At 42.1% G+C, this 25695-nt stretch overlaps 1 protein-coding gene across 11 annotated transcripts in view; it reads left to right on the plus strand.

Annotated features, from left to right (window-relative positions):
- Positions 1 to 25695, plus strand: part of PPFIBP2 (PPFIA binding protein 2) — a 308186-nt gene that overhangs the window by 264540 nt on the left and 17951 nt on the right. For 8 of the 11 annotated variants that reach the window (XM_068259523.1, XM_068259526.1, XM_068259525.1 and 5 more), the window contains 9 exons: positions 240 to 272; positions 8054 to 8177; positions 9379 to 9507; positions 13510 to 13660; positions 15993 to 16104; positions 16189 to 16277; positions 22059 to 22181; positions 23424 to 23549; positions 24830 to 25018. In XM_068259523.1, the coding sequence (XP_068115624.1) occupies positions 240 to 272; positions 8054 to 8177; positions 9379 to 9507; positions 13510 to 13660; positions 15993 to 16104; positions 16189 to 16277; positions 22059 to 22181; positions 23424 to 23549; positions 24830 to 25018 (1076 nt within the window). The remainder of the gene's footprint in view (positions 1 to 239; positions 273 to 8053; positions 8178 to 9378; positions 9508 to 13509; positions 13661 to 15992; positions 16105 to 16188; positions 16278 to 22058; positions 22182 to 23423; positions 23550 to 24829; positions 25019 to 25695) is intronic. The other 3 variants (XM_068259524.1, XM_068259531.1, XM_068259533.1) reach the window with 1 other exon arrangement.

The following is a 25695-nucleotide window of genomic DNA, read 5'->3' on the forward strand; positions in this document are numbered from 1 at the left end:
CATCTAATGTCCTCCTTTAAGACCTGCCCATTTATGCATGATTAAAAGCTCCTCTCCATCACAGACCGAGCCTGTCCAGCTTATCTCTAATAACTGCCTGTTTAACAATCCTGCCTCTTCCATTATTTCTAGGTTTTACAAATTCTATGCTTTCCTTCCTTTACCCTTTCCGTTTCTGAACTGTACTCTCTTCACTTTTTGCCCCTCTTTTTCACTGTGCTTTTTGGATTGTTATGAAGATTTCGGCAGAAGCGTCAGTGCCCCTGTCATAGGTATTGTACATGTGGTTGTTTACCCAGCATGTGTGTGACATATCTAGGGGCAGCTTGACACCCTTTGGCATGAGTCCTCGGGACCTTCTCCTATGGCAGAGCAGTGACAGTGTGCCTAAGGGATAGCTTGTAGAAACAATTGTGGTGGAGTGGCACTTAAACCAAACCTGAAGCAAAAAAAAAAAAAGAGTTGTGTAGTACGGATAACGAATAGTAGCAAAGAAGTTGTCTCTCACTGTTTCTCCGCTAAGTGCTTTAGAAAGCAGGACTGTATTCTACACAAATGGGTCGAGTAGCTCAAAGAAGCTCTTTTGCATTGATAACTCAAGTTTTTGTTTAACTCCTCCTGTACTGGAAAACAACATGAGACTTTTTTTTCTTTGCTACTAATGTTCTATTTCATAGCTGTACTACACATATAATTCAATATCTCATACGTTTATTTTTGCTTTAGGTTTGCTTTAAATCCAGAGGAAGTGGTGTGCCCAAGCCAAAAGATCTCATTTATCAAAGCTTGTAGCATCAAATAATTTATTGGTTATTCCAGTCAAAGTAAAAGGTTTGTATTTGTTGTGCATTATTATCATTCGCACACAATTACTGCTCCTTCCATTAAACCGCAAGTTTTACTTGACCAATAGAATTCTACAAAAGAAAATGTACTTTATCAAGCTTGTTTAGTAAGGCAGTGAAAATTGAAGTGAGGCTATTTGGAACACACTGACCTTTAGCAACCAATCGCATCCCTTCTTTCTGTAGGTATTACTTTATGGTTAACAAAATACTCTCTTAAAGTGGATCCGAGGTGAACTTTTACTCATTGCATAATTGTGTTCCTTTCCTATTGTTTATAGGGCATTCTTCAAGCCAAATACTTTTTTTGTTTTTGTTTTAATACTCAAATTACCTATAAACTAAACAAGCCACACCCACAGCTTCTCCAGAGAGCCTTGGCAGTAGCAAGGGCTCATGGGAGCTCAGTCTGGGCAGGAGGAGGGGGAGGTGTTACTAGCCATTGATTTCAGAGGCAGAGGGGAGGCGGGACGAGGAGGTGGGGATTAGGTTTTTTTCACAGGCTGAGTGTTTAAAGGGGAACTTCAGCCTAAACAAACATACTGTCATTAAGTTACATTAGTTATGTTAATTAGAATAGATAGGCAATATAATCTCTTACCCACCCTGTTTTAAAAGAACAGGCAAATGTTTGTGATTCATGGGGGCTGCCATCTTTGTTATGGGGGCATCCATCTTTTTGGTTGAAAGGAGGTGACAGGGAGCATGAGACACAGTTCCAACTGTCCTGTGTCCTGATCACCCCTCCCAGCTGCACACGCTAGGCTTCAAATGTCAAATTCAACATGTAAAAAAAAAAAAATTGCACCAAAACAGCAGAACGAGAACAACAAAATCAGAAATCCCATCATGCTTTGCACAGCATCAGGGGAAAAAAGCCCGGGCAGTTTTCTTCTGCGCAGCTAAAAATGAGGCTTGTATAAGCGAAATAAAGTTCTGATGCTGTGAAACTGTTAAAGAAACACCAGGCCTTTTCAGTGCTGCTGAGTCGATTTTTAGTCCGGAGGTTCACTTTAAGATGCAGATAAGCCTGCCTCTGTGTGATGTTTACAAACAACATGGCTGCTGTCATTGTATCACAGGAAGACATAATCATATTCTATTAAATCTGTTTGCAGCTAGATTTGCTGTGTAAACTATCTAAACTTTAGATAAGATATATAGACAAGTTACTTGTTCTAGTTAGTTTTTCAACTCGGATCCGCTTTAAAGGGCACTTAAAGTGAGAGGGATTTGGCAGTCGCCATATTTTCTTTTAAACAATACCAGTTTCCTGGCAGTCCTGCTGATCCCTTTTCGCTGCTGATCCCTTTCGTTGTTGTAGTATCTGGATTACACACCTGAAACAAGCAAGCAGCTATTCCAGTCAGACTTCAGTCAGAAACACCTGATCTGTTCAGGGTCTTTGGCTAAAAGTATTAGAGACAGAGGCTTTGTAGGAATGTCAGGCAATCTGAATTGTTTAAAAGCAAATATGTCAGCCTCCATATCCCTCTCAGTTAAAGTGTACTTTAACGTGAAAATCTCCGCTGGCAGTAGAACAATAGGCAAATCTTGCCAGCAAAATTTTATTTGTGGGGTTCTTTTCTATTTTTTTTCTGCCTGGGTCAGTACAAATTTGCATGTTAAGAGGAATTTTGCTCATCACTAAAGTAGTAAGATGACATTTTGCTGTTGCATTTAATATTTTTGTAATGAATACGTATGCTGCTAGTATAACTGCCAAATGTCTGCACCTTTAGACTCCTACAATCTCTCTGAAAAGCAGAAGTCAGGCCAGAAGTGGGAAATGACAGTACAGAGATTGGTGTGTTCCGCATTGCACATGTTCTGGGAACTGGGTGCAGGAGGGGTGGTGTTGGACAGTTTGAGAATACAGGGAAAACATGGGTAGAGTTTAGTGATTTTCTCTTGCTGTGTGATGAGCAGGCAAGAGTCGCAGCACAGCTGTAGTAAGGCATACAGGGGACCACTCCTTCCATGATTGTGCAGTGTAGCCGGGTTGGATTATTCACAGCGGGCTGAAAAAAAGGTCTTTTATAGGTTTCCAGCCCTAACACGAGGTGAGGTTAATGCTTGTCTTGCTATGTTGTTCGATATTCCGTCCGAATGCTCTTCCAGGCATAAATGTTTTCCTAGATCTGTACAGGCACTCGGCTACAGAACTTGCTTTTATTGGCCTACTTACTTCTTTATTAGTCGTTGGCAAGTTAATAACTTTTCAAGTACCTGGTAAGGAGACTACTGGCACCACAGAGTGTCTGAGCAGTAAGCTACAGTCCTCTCAGACACAGCCTGTGCTCCACCCCCTTTGTATTATTGACAGTGGGGATCAAGCCATCTAGGCATCGGTGGCCACACCCACAAGAACAAACTGTAATCATGTGATCAAAGCTTCAAGAGAACCCAAGGTACTCCTGGGTCGCTGCTTGGCTTCCTAATGGAGGAAGCAAACGGAGGGGGGGGGGGGGGGCGCATTATCAAGGGAAGATGCTACAAGGCTGACTGACAACCTCACAGAAATAAAGCCAGCTAGCGACAAGCAGATTGTCGCTAGGCTAACTATCTTTTAAGGGGGTGCAGCGGGCCCAGGGGGGGGGCTGGCAGCGGCGGTACAATGACCCAGAGGCAGGTCATTGTGCACACGACATGCCTCTGGATCCTATTAACATTATAATATGCCACATCGGGGGTCTCTTTCAGGCCGGTTTCACACTGCAATCTGGTGGCAGTAGAATCAGGCCTTTAGGGAACAGAACATTAGTACGCGTTGTTCCCTGTCTGGCCACCCGCCAAGAAAGAAGTTACGTGCACTTGCCGTCACTTCCTGCTTCGGGTATGCGGAAGTGCAGGAAGCATATTGTTAAAATATGCTTCCGCGCATTTGCGCCACAACATCGATATCTTTAGAATCCCCGCATTGCTATAGAGTAACAGGACTTCCAGTCTGACGCAGAGCGACGCAAGTACACCTGTTAACGTAGTTTTGTCCTACTGTCGGGGATGCGTCAAAAACATCTCTTCCGTCACATTGCGCCGTACTGTGGCAGTATGAACGTCTCCATAGACTTTTATTGCGATAAAAATACCGCACCACCCGGTGTGAAAGGGCCCTAAAGGTTTTTAACTGCAGAAGTATTTTTTCATGCAAATGCATAGCATAGGAGAACTGACTACTATGCTATTAGATAGTATCTTTAGATCTGCGCCTGGAGATGGGATTTAAGTCATCATTGTTGTTAATTGGTATATTTAGTGTCGAGCTTCTCAAAGAATTAGCTGATGTAATTATGGATGAGAGCATCACACCCATCCTAAATTACACCGCAATTCATGAGACTGACCTTATACAGCCTGAATGTGGCTGTGCCCCCGTGAGTCACCCACCAATGTTGTAAAAGCTCTATTTTTTTACAGATAGATATTATACCAGAATTTAGTGTTCTGTTCTGGACGTCTAACCCTGAGCATAAAGCATCAGTCATTGCTTTTAGCAGAGTTAGGTAGAAATCAGACCAAAAAAAAAGTTTAGAAAGCTTTTCTTATAGCAAGCAGACAGACAGAAAACTTTGTTGTCGAGAAACTTGCTGACTTCTGTAGCTTTGTAGAAAATCATGTGATCAACCAAGCAGCCACTAGAAACACTGAGAAAAATCAGGGTGGAGCTTCAACTCAGGAAGCAGAAGCTGATTGCATAGTAATGGTCAACAATTACAAATAAATCATTGATGTACATTCACCTATATGCTGGCAGCTGAGAATAACAATAAGAAGGTCTATAGTGTTATTTAGCTGAGATTTTATTTATTTGGGTAATGAAGGTGATCGGTTTATTTTAAATACTGAATGGTGTTAACCCTTGGCAGTGCATGGAGAATGTTTTATGCTTTGCATGCAAAACCCTTTATAAAAAAAAATAAATAAATATGAATTTAACAGATTTTTCGTCACTAAACTCATATCTCCCTAGCATAGGTTAGGCTAGGCCTGTAACTAGCTTTTGGCACAGTACCCTTTTGTTTGTAGAGCCATTGGAAGCTGGGGTAGGGGGTAATTTTTTCCATGATCACTACTTGCAAAATGTGTTTTTACAACCATTTTGACATTACTTAAAATTGCAAATAATAGTCCAGGCTGGTGTTTATATTATTGTGCAAAGAATGCCTATTTAAAGTCTAACTGCACCTTTACAAATGAAAAAGCGTTCCTGGATGAGTTCTATGCACTGCAATTATTGTAACAAGAGGTGTGGCACAGGCATACCTGTGTGTTCACTGAGACTGACCATGCAGAGTGCTGCAATAACTTCTTGGCAGAAAGTAGTGTGTGGGGTTGATTAGCCTGTACAGAAAAATACAGCATTCTCACACATTCAATGAAAGGGTAATAGCAGTAGACCTATAACACCGGGATGCCTAAAATTTTACATCCTGCTTTCTGCAGACTTCAACCAATGACACGGAGAGATGAAAATTTTGTGACACTCAGCATACCAAACTGTTGCTATGGTTTTAAGAGAACCTAATTTTAATTTGGAGCGGGGGGGGGGGGGGGCATTTGTGTAACTGGCCACAGTGGGGTAATAGGGGCCCCATGACAGTTTTGCTTGGAGGCCCGGGAGGGTTGCTGGCACACCCCTGGAAGGTGGGATTACTTTTTAAAGCTTACATAGTTTGCTGAATTGTATTACTTGTTTTATTTTTCCTGCCCCCGGAGACCCCGATTGACCACTGTTTGGAGTCAGTCGCTGCACTGTGTTCCCTCACTTCAGGCATTAGTAAGGCCATCTCCGCAAGCTAGGTGTTGGCTTTCACTTAACAAGGAGTCATTGGCAGTCACTCCCTTCTCTCCAGCCAGATATTTCACACTTAGCAGTCATCTACTACGTTGTTGCCAGGCTCTATAAACAGCTTGTGATTGAAGCAACAGAGTGACCCAATATTACTTCTCATCTGTTATCTTAAAATGAAAATAATCCCCTTTTACATAATAACTAAATGCCAACAACCGTAAAATAAGCATTTGTGTTGCATGTGCCTTCTGTGGAGTATGAAGAAGCAGGCTAGGTACACATGGGACTGAGAGGAGGAGGAATGAGGCATTGGTGTAGTGTGGGGATGTAATGGAAGATATCTCTGGCATTCTGTATATGTCTAGTACTTGCTGATCCACCACCTGACTATGAACTAGCGAGGAGTGTACTGGCAACTTCTGTTATAGAACTCTACATGCAGTGGGCCCTGGTCTACCAAGTATAATAAGAAAAGAGACATTTGAACCAGGGCTGTGGTTATTACCTAATGCTGGGAATACATGCTTAGTTTCTGCCATACGTTTCTCCTCTCGATCGTTTTTGCCGCTCAATTCTGCTATCAATTCTTTTATCTTCCGCTCGTTTTTCTTATCTTTTTCCACTCACTTCTGTCAGAAATCAAGTGGCAAAAGTATCGAAAGGGAGATCGGACATGTCGGAAATGATCTATCGAACCATCTAATCACCTCCTAAACGAACCGTGTATTCCCAGCATAAGGAGTCGGAGTTGAGGAGCCAAAGTCGGAGCTATTTTGGGTACTTGGAGTTGGAGTCAGTCTGTGATTTCATAAAACTGAGGAGTCTGAGTTGGATGATTTTTGTACCGACTCCACAGCCCTGATTTGAACAAGTTGGAACAGGAATGATTACTGTACCTCAAGTTTGAGACACAAAAATATAGTATTTTGTTAAAGAGGCGCTGTAGTGGCATGTAGTAGAATGCAGTAAATTGTTCAGGATACCCACTTTTACAGCATTTTTTCGGTTTCAGTATCAGAAACCCTTCCTATATTTATATATTGCTGTATATTGGTATGTAGTCCTACCCTCCCAGTGATGCATAGCCTAGGCTAATAAGATATGCAGAAGTCTCACCCCAGAGCATTTTGAGAGACCAGGTATATTTTCTGCTGGCTTTAGAACTTTCAGTAAACAAACATTCCGCAGTGATGCACCTTGCCAGCAGTAACGATGTTGCCACCTGTTATAAATTTAAGAATGTAATGCTAGCTACACACAATACAATTTTCTGTTAGATTTACCTGCCAGACCGATTTTTTTTCCAACATGTCTGATCTTAATGTTGATTGATTTTCCGATCGATTTCCATAGAAGTGAACGGAAATCGATCAGAAAATCGATCTAAATGTATGTGTTATTCTCACTACAGTTCCTATATTAAAAAAAAAAGTTTTGGAAACTTAGCTGGTTTCTACTGACCTCTGCTGTTACTTCAGAGTACTGCATTTTTGGTAGCAATAGGAAAGTTTCTTTCTCACTTTGAACCGTATAGGTTCTTAATGAATGAAGCTGTAAAGTGTTTGTTAAAATTACTATTTGGCATTGACAGTCAAATATGTTGGTAATATAAGGTTATTAATATTGAAACTATGATCTTATAGACCAGTTTTCTCGCAGCCATAGCAACAGTCTGCTGTTTGGTGAACAAACCTTCCCCATCTCCATTTCACTCTGCAGAGAGTGTATCATCCGCGTTGCCAGGAATTGTCTTGTCTGCTGAGAACTCCGTTTACTAAATGTCCTAAAGCGAATGTGTAAATCAGACAGAATGCAAGGAACAGGAGGTAAACTATTAGCAATGTTTCCTGCAATATGCTCTGTCTACCAGTGTCCTGGGGGAAATAGTTTCATTTTGTTGCAGGGAAGTAAAAGCTCCCTTTAAAGTGGTGCTGCAGCCATTTTTCTTGTTCCAAATGGACTGGAGAAAGGACTGACATTTTCTAGGTTCTCTTTATTGCTGTCTTATCTTTTCAGAAGGGACACAGACAGCACTAAAACACAAAAGTCTAATCTTTCCCTATACTATTCAGAACTACTAAATACTGAGAAGATTGTCATATTAAAACTGCCCAATGGTGTGACACTTGGGTTAAACAAACCTGCTAATCAGCCGTTTCAGCCAATCCCCTGCACTGTGAAGGAGCTACAGAAGGAGGCTGCAATGCATGTTACCTTAGCAACACTCGCAATACTTTGATAGCGCGGGTGCAACGGATGCTACGCTGTGAGTGGTAGTAATGGTAAAATTGCAGTGCCCAGCCTTCACACAACAACCTTACCATAGGTTAGTGAATCAGGGCCATGGATTCCATCTGAATAGTTTTTGAATCTGAGGCGTCTACACTTTAAATTAACCCATTTTTATGACACACAGGTGAGAATGAGAACAGTCTGGACATCACATTTAATGACCTCTCTGGCACAGACTCCGGTCCGCAATCCCCACTATCTCCTGATGGCAAGAAGAGCCCCAAAGGCATCAAAAAGTTCTGGGGAAAGTAGGTTTGCATTTTAACTATAAACCGTATATCATTTTCTTCACACATCCGCCTTATAATTTGATGAAAGCTCTTGTACTACTTCAGTGTAATAGCCATATTGACATCACACAAGGCCAAGCTATGCCAGAAAGTAAAGTTACTGTAGGGATATAGGTGTAGGGTTTAGAGAACCCAGTAGGAGACCTCATATGGAACAGATCTCCAATCACAGCACCCTCTACAGCACAATGTGTTGTGATTGGATGAACAGTGAGGGCGTTTGTTTACTACTACCTATCTAAAAACAGTTTGAGAGGGTGCTGTCCACCCAATCACGTTAACAGAATTTCCCTATGAGGTTTCCTGCTGCGTCCCCTAAACTAGACTAGCTCCAGGATATGTTGGGGTGTATGGCTGGAGAAGCTTTGGGAGTTTTGGAGGACCTCTAATACCAGATGGCAGAGAGCTGACATGGAGCTCTCTGCTGCAGGGTCTGCGTGGGTGAAACCAGCATATAATTGTCTTTGATAGTATGAAGCAGCACAAAGTAGCAGGTACTGATGAGTGAAATGTTTGCCTGAGCCAAGACTTGCAGTGGGTAAAGTTGGTCCCCAGAGATTAAATAATTTGGTAAGGTTATTTGGTTCCCTGGCTAATGATGGCTTTTAAAAAGATCAGTTGGGACAATAATTTGCATTCCTCTTTGTTTTATAATAACTTGGTGCATAGCCCCCACTGTTAACATAGTGATATGTTTCTCATGTGTATCACATCATTATATGGGTGTGTTGGATCCCATACATCCCTAGTGAACGGTTATTATTTTGTACAGCACTTGAGATGTGAACCAGATATAAAAATTGCCTTTTTTATATTGTATGAATGCTTGCGGACAGCTTGCAAGAGCGCAACTTGCAAACGTTCCACAAAAATGCTTACATTGTAAAGAAACGCTTAAAAAAAAATTGTACAACTTTTGGTTCAAATTCACTGCCGGGATCTTTCATTTTCCTGCAATTCCACTCCTTTTCCAACAATAGATACTATCAGTCATTGAGAACAGTTGTTGCTATTCTTGCCACTTTATTTGTACTCTTCTCAGTGGCTGATACTGCGTTGTTGATTAATTCCCTCCCCAGATCTTCCAGTCACTGATCTGCTGCATGGGTAGTAATGTTGTAGGTTTACAACAATGGAAAACTTTGTGTTTTATTTTCAGACTAAGGAGAACCCCATCAGGACACTTCCACTCAGATGAATTGGGACTATCTGAATTTAAAAGAGGGGGAATGCGAGCAACAGCGGGACCAAGACTTGCTAGAACCAAGGACCCCCGCAACAAGAACACGTACGTGACGCATAGAAACTCACTATTCTGTTCAAAGGAAACCATTCACTTTCTTATGCTAGGTACACACTGAGATTTTCGGGCAGATTTACTGTCAGATTAATTATTTCCAACATGTCCGATCTGATTTTCGATCGCTTTCCAATCTATTTCTGATAGAAGTTGACGAAAAACGCTCGGAAATCTATCGGAAATCAGATCAGACATGTTGGAAACAATCGATCTGCCAGATATCTGCCAGAAAATCTCAGTGTGTACCTATCATGAAACATAATTAACTAAAGCCATTGTTTTTAAACTTATTTCCATTTTTTTGTTTCAGCTGATACAAATCCTGCAATAAATCTGTAATGTGTCTACTTCCTGCTTTCATGGAAGCAGACATAGGGTTAACATCCTGTGTTTACAAATTAGCTGCTCTGCCGAGGCAGCCACCTGGCACAGCTGAGAGATCACATTACAGTGGTGATTAGTCACAGACGAAGGGGAATTGGACAGGCTAAACTCTCAAAATACATACAGGGTGCATTTCTCTATGCTTTCCTTCTGTCCTGTGCAAGAGTTCAGGTCCACTTTAAGCCCCAAATCTCTTGATTTTTTTTTTGTTTTGTTTTGTTTTGTTCTTTTAATCTGGGATTAGTTGTTCATGTGTTACAAGGTGAACATTGTACCTTAAAGCGGACCCAAACCAAACATTTTTTTAATTAAAAATATTTAGTTGCACCACTCTAATACATACAAAGCAAAATAAATACTCCTTCAAACCTATGATCATTTCAGTACATGTTTTTCACCTTTCTCTTTTCATAGCTAGGGTTATACTGGAGGCAGCCATTAGCAATTCCTCCTTTGCCAGACACCTTCTACTCCACCAGTTTGCCGGAAAAATCCCGGCAATTTGAAAGAAAGGGAGGGGTTCCTCCAATAAATGTAAAATATTTTATATTTGTCATCATGCAGCTGAAAAAAGGCTGCTATTTATTATTATAATTTAGAAAATAGATTTTATTTCTGAAATCTTGTCTTTTTAATTTGGGTCCACTTTAAGGAGCCCATTTATAAATGTGGCAGGTCATTCTGATTGTCAAAAAAGTGTTGTTGTTTCTGCAAAAAAAATGGGCATTTTTCAGCTGTAAAGATCACCTACTTTCAGCCCTGTCGCTACTTCTATGCGAGTTGCCATTTTTAGCAAACATCTACTTGAAAAATCTGCCACATTTATAAAGAGGTGATTAGCCTCATCATGACCCTATACAGTGATGTGAAAAACTATTTGCCCCCTTCCTGATTTCCTATTCTTTTGCATGTTTGTCACACTTAAATGTTTCTGCTCATCAAAAACCGTTAACTATTAGTCAAAGTTAACATAATTGAACACAAAATGCAGTTTTAAATGATGGTTAAATTATGGTTTTTATTATTTAGTGAGAAAAAAACACTCAAAACCTACATGGCCCTGTGTGAAAAATAAATTTCCCCCTGAACCTAATAACTGGTTGGGCCACCCTTAGTAGCAATAACTGCAATCAAGGCCCACTCATATTTGCAGAATTGTTGTAATTCAGCTTTATTTGAGAGTTTTCTAGCATGAACCACTTATGCCACAACATCTCAATAGGATTAGGATAAACAATAGGATTCAGGTCAGGACTTTGACTAGGCCACTCCAAAGTCTTCATTTTGCTTTTCTTCAGCCATTCAGAGGTGGATTTGCTGGTGTGTTTTGGGTCATTGTCCTGCTGCAGCACCCAAGATCGCTTCAGCTTGAGTTGACGAACAGATGGCCGGACATTCTCCTTCCGGATTTATTGGTAGACAGTAGAATTCATGGTTCTATCTATCACAGCAAGCCTTCCAGGTCCAGAAGCAGCAAAACAACCCCAGACCATCACACTACCACCACCATATTTTACTGTTGGTATGATGTTCTTTTGCTGAAATGCTGTGTTACTTCTACGCCAGATGTAACGGGACACGCACCTTCCAAAAAGTTCAACTTTTGTCTCGTACAAGGTATTTTCCCAAAAGTCTTGGCAATCATTGAGATGTTTTTTAGCAAAATTGAGACGAGCCTTAATGTTCTTTTTGCTTAAAAGTGGTTTGCGCCTTGGATATCTGCCATGCAGGCCGTTTTTGCCCAGTCTCTTTCTTATGGTGGAGTCGTGAACACTGACCTTAATTGAGGCAAGCGAGGCCTGCAGTTCTTTAGATGTTGTCCTGGGGTCTTTTGTGGCCTCTCGGATGAGTTTTCTCTGCGCTCTTGGGGTAATTTTGGTCGGCCGGCCACTCCTGGGAAGGTTCATCACTGTTCCATGTTTTTGCCATTTGTGGATAATGGCTCTCACTGTGGTTCGCTGGAGTCCCAAAGCTTTAGAAATGGCTTTATAACCTTTACCAGACTGATAGATCTCAATTACTTTTGTTCTCATTTGTTCCTGAATTTCTTTGGATCTTGGCATGATGTCTAGCTTTTGAGGTGCTTTTGGTCTACTTCTCTGTGTCAGATAGCTCCTATTTAAGTGATTTCTTGATTGAAACAGGTGTGGCAGTAATCAGGCCTGGGGGTGACTACAGAAATTGAACTCAGGTGTGATAAACCACAGTTAAGTTATTTTTTAACAAGGGGGGCAATCACTTTTTCACACAGGGCCATGTAGATTTGGAGTTTTTTTTCTCACTAAATAATAAAAACCATTATTTAAAACTGCATTTTGTGTTCAATTATGTTATCTTTGACTAATAGTGAACGGTTTTTGATGAGCAGAAACATTTACGTGTGACAAACATGCAAAGAATAAGAAATCAGGAAGGGGGCAAATAGTTTTTCCCATCACTGTAGATCCTCAAATAGTGTTTGCCCCTGTCATTGTGAATAAAGCCACAGACATTGGGAACAGTAGAGTAAAGCTGTACATACACACAACCATTTTTTACTGACAGATCCAATCACTCTGATTGAATCTGCCGGTTATCTGTGATGCAACAAGCCGCTTCAATCGTAATTTTAATAGATTTGTTTCAAAAATTTATGAAAATTACCATCGGACTGGGCGTTAAATTTCCATCAATCAGACACAGCAATAGATCAATGGCCCAGAGCGTTGCACTCTAGCGAACAGTGCAGCACTGCATATCGGTAGATTTTCTATAGATTTCATGATGCAGTGTATGGGGGGGATTCAATCCCTTTTTGACCAGATAAAGATCAGCGAGGGATTGATTTATTCTCCACATTGTCCAATTAAATTGAAATTTATCCGATTGCTCATCTGCTTGCAGTAATTTCAGCACCAGCGAGTTGAGCAGTCTGCATCTGGACCCAAAAGGTGCAAGAATACACAATAGCAAAGTAACTGACCAGGTCACTACTTGGATTTTGGCAATTATAGCTTGATTTATTGTATCATAGCCACAGTAAAGCACACACACCGTTTTGGAACGCAGGCCTTTGTCAAGTACACTGTGTCTTTTCTACTGTTTGCCACATTGGGCAGCACTCTATACCTATATGACCAATTTTGTGGTGTTTAATTCTATTGCAGATTGTCACTATAAGAAACCACAGTAAATGGTCCACACTGTGCCACTGGTTCTCTAGTGAGCTATAATGGCTCACCTTCACTCACCCTGCGCCCAGCTCACCGGCGGTGCACATATACGTACGCGGAGGTTGTTAATCTGTTACTCTATTTAATTGGAGGACGCTGCTGAACCCCAATTTAGTTGAACTCGGATACGGACATCAAGTACCGACCACCAGGAGATAAAATAAAATTGCCCTTTCAAAAAGATGGTGTTTTAGAAGTAGTGATCCTATTTTAAAACTTTGAGAACATTGCCACTCCTTAATAAATAGAACCCAAGTGTTGCCATAAACCTTGTCTGACAATAGAAGCAAATGCGAAAAGTGAAGTAGCAGTTTTGGAAGGGCTGGCATGTGGTGTGTGTGACAGGTGCTCTTTATCACTTGTGCTATAACTTTACTTTGCTCTCTGTTGCCAGTGACTACAATGCTCCTTTTGCTCAGTGGGGTAACGAGCAGGTCTGCAGCTGGCTGGAAGACTTTGGCCTCGGACAGTATGTCATATTTGCAAGACAATGGGTGAACTCAGGTCATACGTTACTAACTGCCACCCCCCAGATCCTGGAGAAGGTGAGAATGAGTTGTATGTTATTTGTTTGAGTGATTACTATTTGAATCCACTGTGTTCCCAGATTAATAATGTAACTATAAGGCATTACTGTTTTGCCCCATTTAAAGCAAACCTGAAGCGAAAATAAACTTGAGATATGTATGTGTAGTTCAGCTAAGAAATAAAACATTAATAACAAAGGAAAGAGTCTCATATTGTTTTCCAGTACAGGAAGAGTTGAGAAACTTCAGTTGTTATCTATGCAAAAGAGCTTCTCTGAGCTCTCCGACTCAATGTGGGTAGAAGACAATCCTGTTTTCTGAAGCATTTGAACAACAAAGAAACAGTGAAAAACAGGTTGACATGAGGTTTTTCTGCAGGAAAGTTTAAAGAGTCATTAGCTCTGCTCTGTTTTATAGTTTAAAATACAAAGTGTGGTTTGTAAACAGCAAATATGACAGAATGATGCAATGCTATTAGAAAAGCTATATTCCTGAAAATAAAAATATTAGACTCTGTTCTTTGTTACTAATGTTCTATTCATTATGCGTAGTGCACTCACAATGCATTATATCATAACTTTTTTTGCTTCAGGTTGGCCTTAAAGCATACCTGAAGTGACATGAAATAAACCAATACACATATAGTAGTAGCCCAACTAAGCTATTATCTGAAGTCACTTTCTGTTTTCCAGTACAGCAGGAGTTAAAAAAAACAGAGAGAACAAATGTTCTCTATGCAAAAGAGCTTGTCAAATTGTGTCTGGTTTCCTGAAAATTAAATATAAGCTAAACATTTGTCAGGGAGAAGAAAGATGAGGCTGGAAAGTCCAAAGGGTCATCATTTCTGCTTCTTTTTCAGCTTAAAAGGAAGAGTGTGAATTCTAAACTGCAACTGTGATAGTCTAATGCAGTCTTAAAAATAAAGATTTAACCACTTGCCGACCGCGCACTCATAACGCGCGTCGGCAAAGTGGTAGCTGCAGGACCAGCGACGCAGTATTGCGTCGCCAGCTGCAGGCTAATTAATCAGGAAGCAGCCGCTCGCGCGAGCGGCTGCTTCCTGTCAATTCACGGCGGGGGGCTCCGTGAATAGCCTGCGGGCCGCCGATGGCGGCTCGCAGGCTAAATGTAAACACAAGCGGAAATAATCCGCTTTGTTTACATTGTACGGCGCTGCTGCGCAGCAGTGCCGTAAGGCAGATCGGCGATCCCCGGCCAATCAGCGGCCGGGGATCGCCGCCATGTGACAGGGGACGTCCTGTCACTGGCTGCACAGGACGGATAGCGTCCTGTGCAGCCCCGATCACCGGGGATGACAGGTAGGAGAGGGAGGGGGGGAATTTCGCCACGGAGGGGGGCTTTGAGGTGCCCCCCCCCCCGCAACATGCCAGCCAAGAGGAGCGATCAGACCCCCCCTACACACCATCCCCATAGGGGGGAAAAAGGGGGGCGATCTGATCGCTCTGCGTGCTGCCTGATCTGTGCTGGGGGCTGCAGAGCCCACCCAGCACAGATCACAGAATACTGCGCTGGTCCTTAAGGGGGGGTAAAGGGTGGGTCCTCAAGTGGTGAAGAACTATAATAAAAATGAGACTCTCTTCTATACTGCTAATATTCTATTTATCATCTATACTGCACATACAATTTATTATCTCATAAGTTTGTCACTTTATGTTCAAAAAACCCGCCCCCACCTTTTCAGCTGTCTAAAGTCCCCTATAGTCATTAGTAATGCAGTAGCCTGATAGAACACAATTACTTCCTGCTGTACATTCTGCATTTTGCCAGGTTGGAGCAGTCCTTTTCAGCGCAGAAAGATTTGGGCGCAGCCGGCGCCACCATAGACTAAAATAGGAATTACATCTATAGCGGCGCTCAGTAACGTCGGCGCCATAAAAAGACGGAGCTGAAGTTGCTTTTAAAACACAATAATTCGGCTTCCAGCAATAGCTGGAAGCTGAATTATTTCATTCCCTACCATCCATGGTGGCCTGGAGGGATAATAGTATTTAACACGTCCGGGACTTGTGCAGCAGCAGGATCAGCCATATACCGGCTGTATCCTGCACCCAAGTCTGCCTGCACCGATTTAAAATGTATGCTTGCCAGGTTGTCCCTTGCCTTTCCCTGCAGCTTCCACTGTTGTCCATCTTTATGTGAAAGCCCGACTCAGATGTCTATAGTAAGTTCTGATGATTGCTTTCTGCATATCCCATCCTATTCTTGTATGTGCCCAAAATGAGGAGTCAAAGTATCAGGGAGGACCACGGAGAGCCATTACACTTTCTAGGTCAGTGTCAGCACTGTGGGCATATAGGATTGCTTACCATGTATTTTATATTCTTCTAAGGAACTGGGCATCAAGCATCCCTTGCACAGGAAGAAGCTCCAGTTAGCCATTAATGCCATTAATACAAAAAAAGACGAAAAGTCGGGACAACTAGATTATACCTGGGTGACCCGTAAGTTCTCAATTCTTTACATGCTTTAACGTTTGGCGTATTTTGTCTGTTTCTTAGACTCAGTCTTGCTTTTTGTACCATCAGGCTGGCTGGATGACATTGGCTTACCGCAATACAAGGATCAGTTTTATGACTCTCGAGTGGATGGGAGAATGCTGCAATATTTAACTGTGGTAAGCTGCCAGATGGTGAAAGAGCACCGATTTACCTGCAGATGTATCCAGTCCCCTCCTGGGCTTTTTAAAAGATCAAGTTGCCAAGTCTGTATTATTCAGAGAATTATTGAGAAATAGTATCCGCCACTCCACAGTTCAGTGCAGGTGTGACCACACTGGCTGAGCTTCCCGAACTTCCATCTGACATTGGTGATCATAGCCCATCATCTAGCTGGGAAGTATCAGCCAGTGGAGGGGCGTAGCTAGAAATCACTGGGCCCCCCTGCAAATATTTGGATGCCCCAAAGACACCCCCCCCCCCCCACCCGAATACATGGTGTTCAGAAAACGCATACAGAAAACAGAGAAATGCGTGTGCTCCCAGCCCCATCTTAACTCACTCACTTTGTCCATCTCTGATGGAGCAGAACTGGCTCTGCAGCCATCTCCAGCATCACTACAGTACACAGCACTTGAAGAGGGGTAAAGAGGTTGGGGGCTGGGCGCTTTACACAAGAGCCTGCTGCACACTGAATAGGGACTGCCTACAAATCTTTGTCTGCAGAACTTTGTATGGTTCCTTATCAGTGGTTGAGCAGATGCAGTCATTAGAACAATTGTGCAGAGAATAGAAAGCTTTTTCTCTCTGTGCTCTTAGCTGTCAGTGTCTCAGGACAGGGAAAAGAAATGTCTCCCCCACGGGCCCCCCTGCGGTTTCGTCTCTTGCAGGGTCTGTTGTTACGCCCCTGGTTCCCAGCAACAGAGCAGGTGAGAAGGACATAGACCCTCCCTGCACGCAATCACATACAGTCCAGGAAGTGGAGGCAATGCTAGGAGCATGCTTGGGTGCTCCGCCACCATATATATCCATTGTATTCAAATATTTTCAGTAGCCTAGACTTCCAGACTATCCACTTCCAGTGTATTTGCTTTATGTGATGATGATGTTGAGCGACAGTAGCCTCACCCTAGGGGCATAACTGGAGGGGGCAGCCCCTGAGATCACAGGGGGCCCCGAGCTGTGAGGGGCCCCACCTACTAACCTTCATTTACTCTGATATGGGGCTACTTCAGATCAGTTTTGTGGCTACACTTGTTAAGTGTGAAGAGCATGATGGCCACACTTGTTTTATGACTCTTGTGAGATGGACCCCAAAGGCTTAAAGGGCAAACGGGGGAGGCAAGGGAACGAGTGGGAACATTGAGGGCCCCATCAAAGTTTTTCTGAGGGGCCCATGTTTTTACACCACTGCCTCACCCACAGGGCCTCTTGTTACCTTTTGCAGCTGAGTTTCATCACATCACATGACCACAATTTAATGTTTGGCTTATGCTAGTCTGGCACAAGAAAGGTCAAATGTAAGCACTCCGCTCACTAAGCTGTGTGATGGGATATTTATAAGCTTTACAAGAAAAGTGTTGAAATTCCACAAGACTATATTAAAACTTCAACAAAACAAAGCTGGAAGCAGACTCTGATGTGGGGAAATAACGCTGAATTTTGTAGTGGAGTTGTCATTTGAATCATTAATGATGAGGGAAAGGACCTGTACTTCAGAAAGCAGAAGCATATTGGTTAGTCACCTTTAGAATGATGGACAGGTTACACCTCTACAGTGTATAGTTAAGCAGGCCATACACTGGCTCGATTCACGGCCGTTTCGACAGCAGATCCGATCCTGGGATCGGATCTGCTGCCAATCGCTTGCGCTAAACGCACCCGCCGATCCGATTCCCTCCCGAAATCGGATCGGACCGTCGATCGCGCCGTGCGGGAAATTACCCTCGATCGCCCGGCGGTAGGAGCGCGTCGCTTGCGGCGTACGATTCGGGCCCGATCCGAGCATGTATACATTACCTGAAGCTGGCTCCGGGGTCCTCTTCTCCTCGCTGCACCGCATTTCCGCATGTCCCAGTGTACGCTTATACTTCCTGTGTCACTCCGGTGACCAGGAAGTTGAAATAGAGGGCGCTCTATTTGAACTTCCTGGTCACGGAGTAACACAGGAAGCGCCGGGATGGAGCAAGAACAGCGGTGCGGTGCAGTGCGGAGAAGATGCCCGGGAGCCAGCCTCAGGTAATGTATACGGGGGGGGGGGGACAGGCGGCAGGAGCAGCTGAACAGATTGTGATCGGTTTCAGGCTGAAATCGATTCACAATCTGTTTGCAGTAAAGGCAGCCATACGATCCCTATCTGATCAGATTCGATCAGATAGGGATCTGTCAGCTGGTCGATCTAATGGCACATCGACCAGTGTATGGCCACCTTAAGCCTATTCTATGTAGTACAGAGGCTTTCTTTGTTTTTGGAAAATACATTGGAAAGCAATCCTGTACAGGAACACACCACACCTAACTGGTGGTAAAGCTGCATATTCTACATTCTCTCCTCACAGCAGCGCACACTAATGGTACTAATAGGTTTCTGCTGAGTCCCTGAATTCAGCTGGACTTCCTGTATTCAGAGTCTCACTATACCCCCCACTGGTCCATTCCATACCTTTTCCTGTATATGTCTTACCTTTCATGCTGGCCACACCCCATCCTTTTCTTCAGCCATATATACAGGGCTCTGCAGCAATGGAATGGCCAATCAGCAGCTTTGCAGGCTTGGGGACAGTCTAGATATTAGAGTCCATAGTGAAAGTGTCATATGGCGTTAAAAAACTACCAGGGCCGCTGATAACAATGATCAGCACTCCTGCGGTGGTATGGTTGCATAATGCATACCTCCCAACATTTTGAGATGAGAAAAAGGGACACTTAAGCCACACCCATGTCACACCCATGGTCACACCCCAACCACGCCCCCTAGTCATGCATACCATAAAGATTTCATTCGAAAAATATGTTGTTTTATAATTCAAACCACACTGGTCCTTTCTATCCTGGTTCATTTACCTTCATAGTAACATTTTAAAATTAGTAATATATCAATTTAAAGGATGGGAATAAAGTTTAGAGTCAATCAAACACATTTTTAGTATAGAAATATATATATTCATATAGAAAGGGGGACAAAGTCCTGAAAGAGGGACAAATGAGGGGGAAAGAGGGACAGGGCTCCCAAAAAGGGACTGTCCCTCCAAAAAAGGGACAGTTGGGAGCTATGCATAATGTGCTACGTAACCACTTGTTACTATTACAGCATCCCTATGCAGGGTTCCTTTGCCCTACATTCACTTCCGTGAACAATATTTATCAGTCTTTGTATGGCTAGTTGAAGCCTTCCCATTGATTTAGCTTCAGCACATGCTCTGTTTTTACTATGTTATTCTACAAACCTGTGAGGGGCAGAATCCTGTGAGGATTCAGTACAAGTTTCCACTCACGGGCTCACAGAAAGCCCTTGTCTCTTCTATTTGTGGCGCACTAAGGATGAGATTTTGCCCGTGTAAATATTTTCCCTGGCAACGTGCAGAACTTGGGAACTAAAGATGGATGTTGATCCTCCTCTGACAGAATCCAGAGACAGGTGCCCTGGTTTAATGTGACAAGGCCATTCCAGGAGAGGAGGAAGTCAAGGCTTAAAGCTAAAATAGGGATGTGGTAATCCAGCAGACCAGCATCACACACATAAGAAAATAAGAAACAGGAAGTGAAAATGCTTTACTCAGAGATCAGAAAATATGTTCAGAGCTACGCAGGAGAATTTAAGAAAAACAAAAGTTTGCTTTCCTAAAACAGAAAGAATTTGCGATAATTCAGGTTGGAGTGAGCTTGAGATGTCTCCCAGGCACCACTGCTGAATATATGCAAATTAACCATTGTACCCTTAGAAGCTAAACACACCTCCAGAACCGCTGGAATGCAATGATGTGTCAGCTTGTTAATATGTACAGAGCCAAAATAATCCAACATGCATACAGACTGTTTCGGATTGTTTGATCCTCATCAGTGCATGGCATGGATTAATTTGGCTCTATGGAGTAGGGCTTGTAAATCCGAGAGGCACAGACTAACCAGCAAGCAAGCAGGAGAATTTAAAGTGGCCTCTCAGGCACAGTATTTTATCACTGTCACATTAGAGGAAATACCAATGTCATTTTCCCAGTTAAATTAGATGACGTTTAGTAAGAACAGCTGTTAAACAGAGTATACCCAGGCTTTGCAATGGATGATCTGTCTGCTCTGTTTTATTGTGCCCATACTTGGTACCATTTTTTCATTTTTTTCTTTTCAATTAGATAATTTTGTTTGATTATTCCGTTACATCGAATAGAAACATTTTTCCAACATGTCCGATAGGATTTTTTGGGGAAAAAAATGGATAATCTATTCTTTTTTCTTGATCGAATAAAAAAAATTCTTTTAAGCTTTCATTCGATTCAATTGTTTTGGTTGAGTAAGTGTGAAAATTGAACACTTTTATTGTACCGTGTATGGGCACCTTAAGACAGAGGTAGCAACAGTTGTGTGGTAGAGATCTCATTTATAAGCAGGGCTGTGGAGTTGGAGTTGAGGAGTATGAGTCGGGGCAATTTTGGGTACCTGGAGTCTGTGGTTTCAAAAACTGTGGAGTCGGATGATTTTTGTGCCGACTCCACAGCCCTGTTTGTAAGGTAGAGGTCATGCTTGCGCCCCATGGAAAATGGAATCAGTTTTCCATGGACTACTCTGCAGCATCTGCGGCCTTTTGTGTGAGTGTACATAGCACTTTATTAGGAACACTGTACAGTACTGAGTGAGTGTACACAGTGTGCTGAGTGAGTGTACATAGTACAGTGTTTCTTACAAACTTCTATAGTGTTTCTAATAAAGTGCTGAATGAATGTACATAGTATAGTATTTCTAATAAATTGCTGAGTGAGCGTACATAGTATAGTATTTCTAATGAAGTGCTGAGTGAGTGTACATAGTACAGTGTTTCTAATGAAGTGCTGAGTGAGTGTACATAGTAAAGTGTTTCTAATGAAGTGCTGAGTTTGTGTACATAGTACAGTGTTTCTAATAAAGTGCTGAGTGAGTGTACATAGTATATTATTTCTAATAATGTGCTGAGTGAGTGTACATAGTATAGTATTACTAATGAAGTACTGAGTGAGTGTACATAGTACAGTGTTTCTAATAAAGTGCTGAGTGAGTGTACATAGTATAGTATTACTAATGAAGTGCTGAGTGAGCGTACATAGTACAGTGTTTCAAATAAAGTGCTGTGTGTGCGTAGTACAGTGTTTCTAATAAAGTGCTGAGTGTACATAGTACGGTATTTCTAATAAAGTGCTGAGTGAGCGTACATAGTATAGTATTTCTAATAATGTGCTGAGTGAGCGTACATGGTACAGTGTTTCTAATGAAGTGCTGAGTGAGCGCTACATACATACTACATACATATTACATACTCAACACTTTATTAGAAACTATGTACACTCACACAGCGCTTTATTAGAAACACTGTACTATATACATTCACCCAGCACTCAATTAGAAATACTATACTACATACTGTACATAGCAGAGTAAAATAACAACCTGATATGACGGGCAGCACGGCGACAGAGTGGATAAGACCCTTGCCTTCAACATTTAGGTCCCTGGTTCAAATCTGGGCCAGGACACTGTCTGCATGGAGTTTGTGTTGTTATGTTGGCATGGGGTTTCCTCCAGGCACTCTGGTTTCCTCCACATTGCAAAAACATATAAATATTTGGTTTTCCCTAGAAATTGCCCTTGGAGTAAAATAGGGACACAAGACTGAATGACCACATTAGGGAAGATTTTAGCATTATATAAATATATAATAATCATAATGGCGCTGTATACAAAATATGTATTCAAATGCTGGTTTTGTGTTCCAGAATGACCTCCTTTTCCTGAAAGTCACCAGCCAACTGCACCATCTCAGTATTAAGTGTGCCATTCATGTTCTGCATGCAAATACGTTCAACGCAAACTGCCTACGCCGGAGACCAGCTGATGAGGTGCGACTTTTATTTTACATGTAACCTATCCTTATGGTCTACTATTGAAAAGTGATAGGTTTTCCTTGTCAGAACTTTTTGCACAGACAGGCAGGTAACACCCCTTTATCATGTATACCCTCTTTAGCATCCTTTGTCATCTGTCTGCTTATTGGGCAATGAAATTACATTGTTATCCCACTGATTCTTCCTCCAGTGGGCAGAAAAATAACACAAGCCACAAATGGATGTGAAATGGTGATATTGCTGACTGTGCAGAGGTTTATCACTAGACCAGCACAGCACACAGGAATTTATACAGTAAGATTGCAAGTATTTTTGTAGAGTAATGTTTACATATATATGTATTTGTAGTACAAGTTCTAGCATAAAATTAACCCAGGTCTGCTCTTTCTGCATCCCTGTGTGACCCAGTGAAATTACATTTCTCTGTGCTGCCCAGTCAGATCTTGTAAATGCTGTTCTTGCCTTCTGAGTACAGCAAGGAAAGGAGCAGATATGCAGAGAGCATTATCAGACCTGACTACTGATCACAGATGTTTAGGTAACTAGCACAGAAATGGACAGCAGCAGGGGGTTTGCAGGGAGAATCAGGGGGAAACTGGCAGAGTGCATTGTATTAAGGTAGCCATACATCTAGCGATGTACTGGCAGATTCGACCAAGAGCTAAATCTGTCTCTTATCGAATCGGATAAGAGGGAGATCTGTCAGCTGCCCATACACATACAGGGGGGGGCGCAGCGTCTGAGGTTTAGTCGTGTTCGCCGATTATCTGGAAATTGCACGCCATTACCACCGCGCACCCGATTGAGCAAGTTGGGCCAACATCTTGCAGCATTAGCGTTCAAGAATGCGACCAATTTTCGCTCAGAAATTGGTCACATTGTCGGTCGGGCATGCACTTGTCAGCACCGATTTTCATCCAGTTCGATGATGTAGGGCCACCTTTACAGATGGTGTACAATGTACTGTATATTTTATACAGGATGCTGGGAAAAAGAGTTGTAAATAATAGGGAACCACAAGGGTCTTTTTCAGGGGAGCAATATCACTAATGTATCATAAGTGAATTATTTATCAGGGACTGCTTTGGGATTGACTTAAGATATGTATTTTTTGTAAGTATACTTATTCTTTATAATGTGCATAAAGCGATTTATATTTTAAAACCAAACGAATTATCATTCTTAGAATTTCCTGTTGGCAATAATGACCTCTGTATATCTTTGTCTCCTGCACAGAATAACATATCACCCTCAGAGGTCGTCCAGTGGTCCAATCACAGAGTTATGGAGTGGCTGCGATCTGTAGACCTCGCTGAATACGCACCAAACCTTCGGGGGAGTGGAGTCCACGGAGGCCTAATTGTGAGAAGTAGATGTATTTGCTGTGTAAAATGTTGAAGCATTACCAGATGTATATTGTGAGCTTGTGAGGGCAGCGCTTACCGAAGCAGGTGGATTAGGTCAGCACTTTGCTCCATTGTTTTTATCAGGTGTTAATTCTATTAGTGCACTATGCCCCCGGCTTCAAAACAAAATTAACACTGAAGGAAGAATCCATTAGGCTCCTTTTACACTTGGGTGCTTTCATTGTGTTGTCTTACCGTACGGTATTGCTTGGCAATGAAAGTCTATAAGGGTCCTTTCATATTGTCCCGGACCGGTGCGATGTGCCAGAAGTGCCCTTTTCGCTGCACAGCCAACGTAAGGGCATCTGCGCAATGATGGCCAGCTTGTGCGGCGGACCGGAAGTCATGTAAGTCTATATCGATACAGCTTTTTTGTAAATGGTTTTATCGTCGACGTTGTGGCGCGTTTTTTCAATACATTTCCGTGCACATCGTATTTACGCTACAGGAAGTGAGCACTAGAGACCCTCACTTCCTGTTTGGCTTTCAGCCAGAAGAGGGATTACCGCCTATTAACACAGAAATCCCTGAAGGCTATTTTTACTGTTGTAGTGTGATAAATGGGGATGTCCTGACCTCAACAATGTAAAGCTGACTGTAGCTGATGAGTTCTGTACCAAAATCACTGCAGAGATCTTGAACTCTGACACAGATCTCAGCACTTGGGATCACAAGTTCGTACACATCAGTTCTAGCTAAAATTACATTCCAAAACCTACTGCAGCTTGGAGTCATCATTATTTAGCTGTCTTGTACTGCAGAACCTCATCACAGTCATGTGAAAAGCAATGGCTGTAGTCGGTGCATCAAAACATTTAGATCCGTTATTCTGAAAATTAAAAAAAAAAAAAAACAGGCAAATGTAAGTAAGGAAGTTTGCTTTTTGCACATTCACAGATGGAACCATTTAGTAAGTTCCTGGAAGTGGTACAATGGATAGTAAATTATTCAAACTAAAGATCTGTTTATTCTTCGAGATTTTCCGCAAGGAGAGTTTGGTGACAGACTTGATCCCTTTGGTCACATGACTGTCAATGGCTGGTCTAAATCATGTGATAATTTCTCTTTTTGCTTCCTGTATAGGTTAAAACAGGAAGCAGGAGAGAGACATGATCACTTGATCATGACCAGCATTTCCTTTTCCCATTACATTTTCTCAATCAGGATTTATATATGCTGATCTCTTCTATTCGGGATATGTTCTCAGATCTTAAACAGAAACCTCTGTCTCCACAGATACTAGAACCTCGGTTTAACTCCGATACCCTCGCCATGCTCCTGAACATTCCGCCACAGAAGACACTACTGAGGAGACATCTAGCCACTAATTTCAGCTTACTGATTGGTCCAGAAGCCCAGCAGGAGAAGAGAGAGATCATGGATTCTACAACCTACACACCTCTGTCCACCACTGCCAAAGTCCGGGTGCGTTTTTTATGCTTCTGGGTGCTCCCTGCTGTCTCCTAACCGTTGAGTTAAAATTTTTTTGTTATATAAAATACTCTATGGCCCTAATTGCTAATGTTAGCATTGGTTGGGAGAATTTTGGAGATCATAATTCATTCTCCATCCTGACTTTTTATTAGGTATCAAGAGTTTGCACCATCAGAAGGGTTGCAGACATGTGTATGTATATGTATAATTTCTTGTTCTAAGGGCCACCAGTGTTCCAAGAAATGTTGTAGGTGTCCAGGGACAGGAAGTGGAAACCCTGCAATTCAGGATTCAGACAGCGGTAAAACTTAAGAAGATATATCCTGTTTCCAAACCAGTCAAGAAATATAATATTATTTTACAAATAGTCCTCTCACCATTTTTAATATTGCAGTCTGTTAGCAGTTTTCAAACTTACTGCTCTCCTGATATTTGTGAATAAGGTCACTCAGTCAGTCAGTCGACACTCTTCAGGTCACATGATGGCCATCACATGTGGAGGGAGGGAGCAGAAACTGTGGCAGATTATGTTCACTTATCAGAACAATTCTTGTGTGAGGAGATAACAGGGTGTGGTCAACAGCATTATTAAGTTTATGTAAAGATCATTTTCATTATCATTAAAAATATCATAATCAAAAAGATAATAATGCATGCTATTTTCATAT

Source organism: Hyperolius riggenbachi, chromosome 11 (assembly GCF_040937935.1).
Source record: "Hyperolius riggenbachi isolate aHypRig1 chromosome 11, aHypRig1.pri, whole genome shotgun sequence".
Taxonomy (NCBI): domain Eukaryota; kingdom Metazoa; phylum Chordata; class Amphibia; order Anura; family Hyperoliidae; genus Hyperolius; species Hyperolius riggenbachi.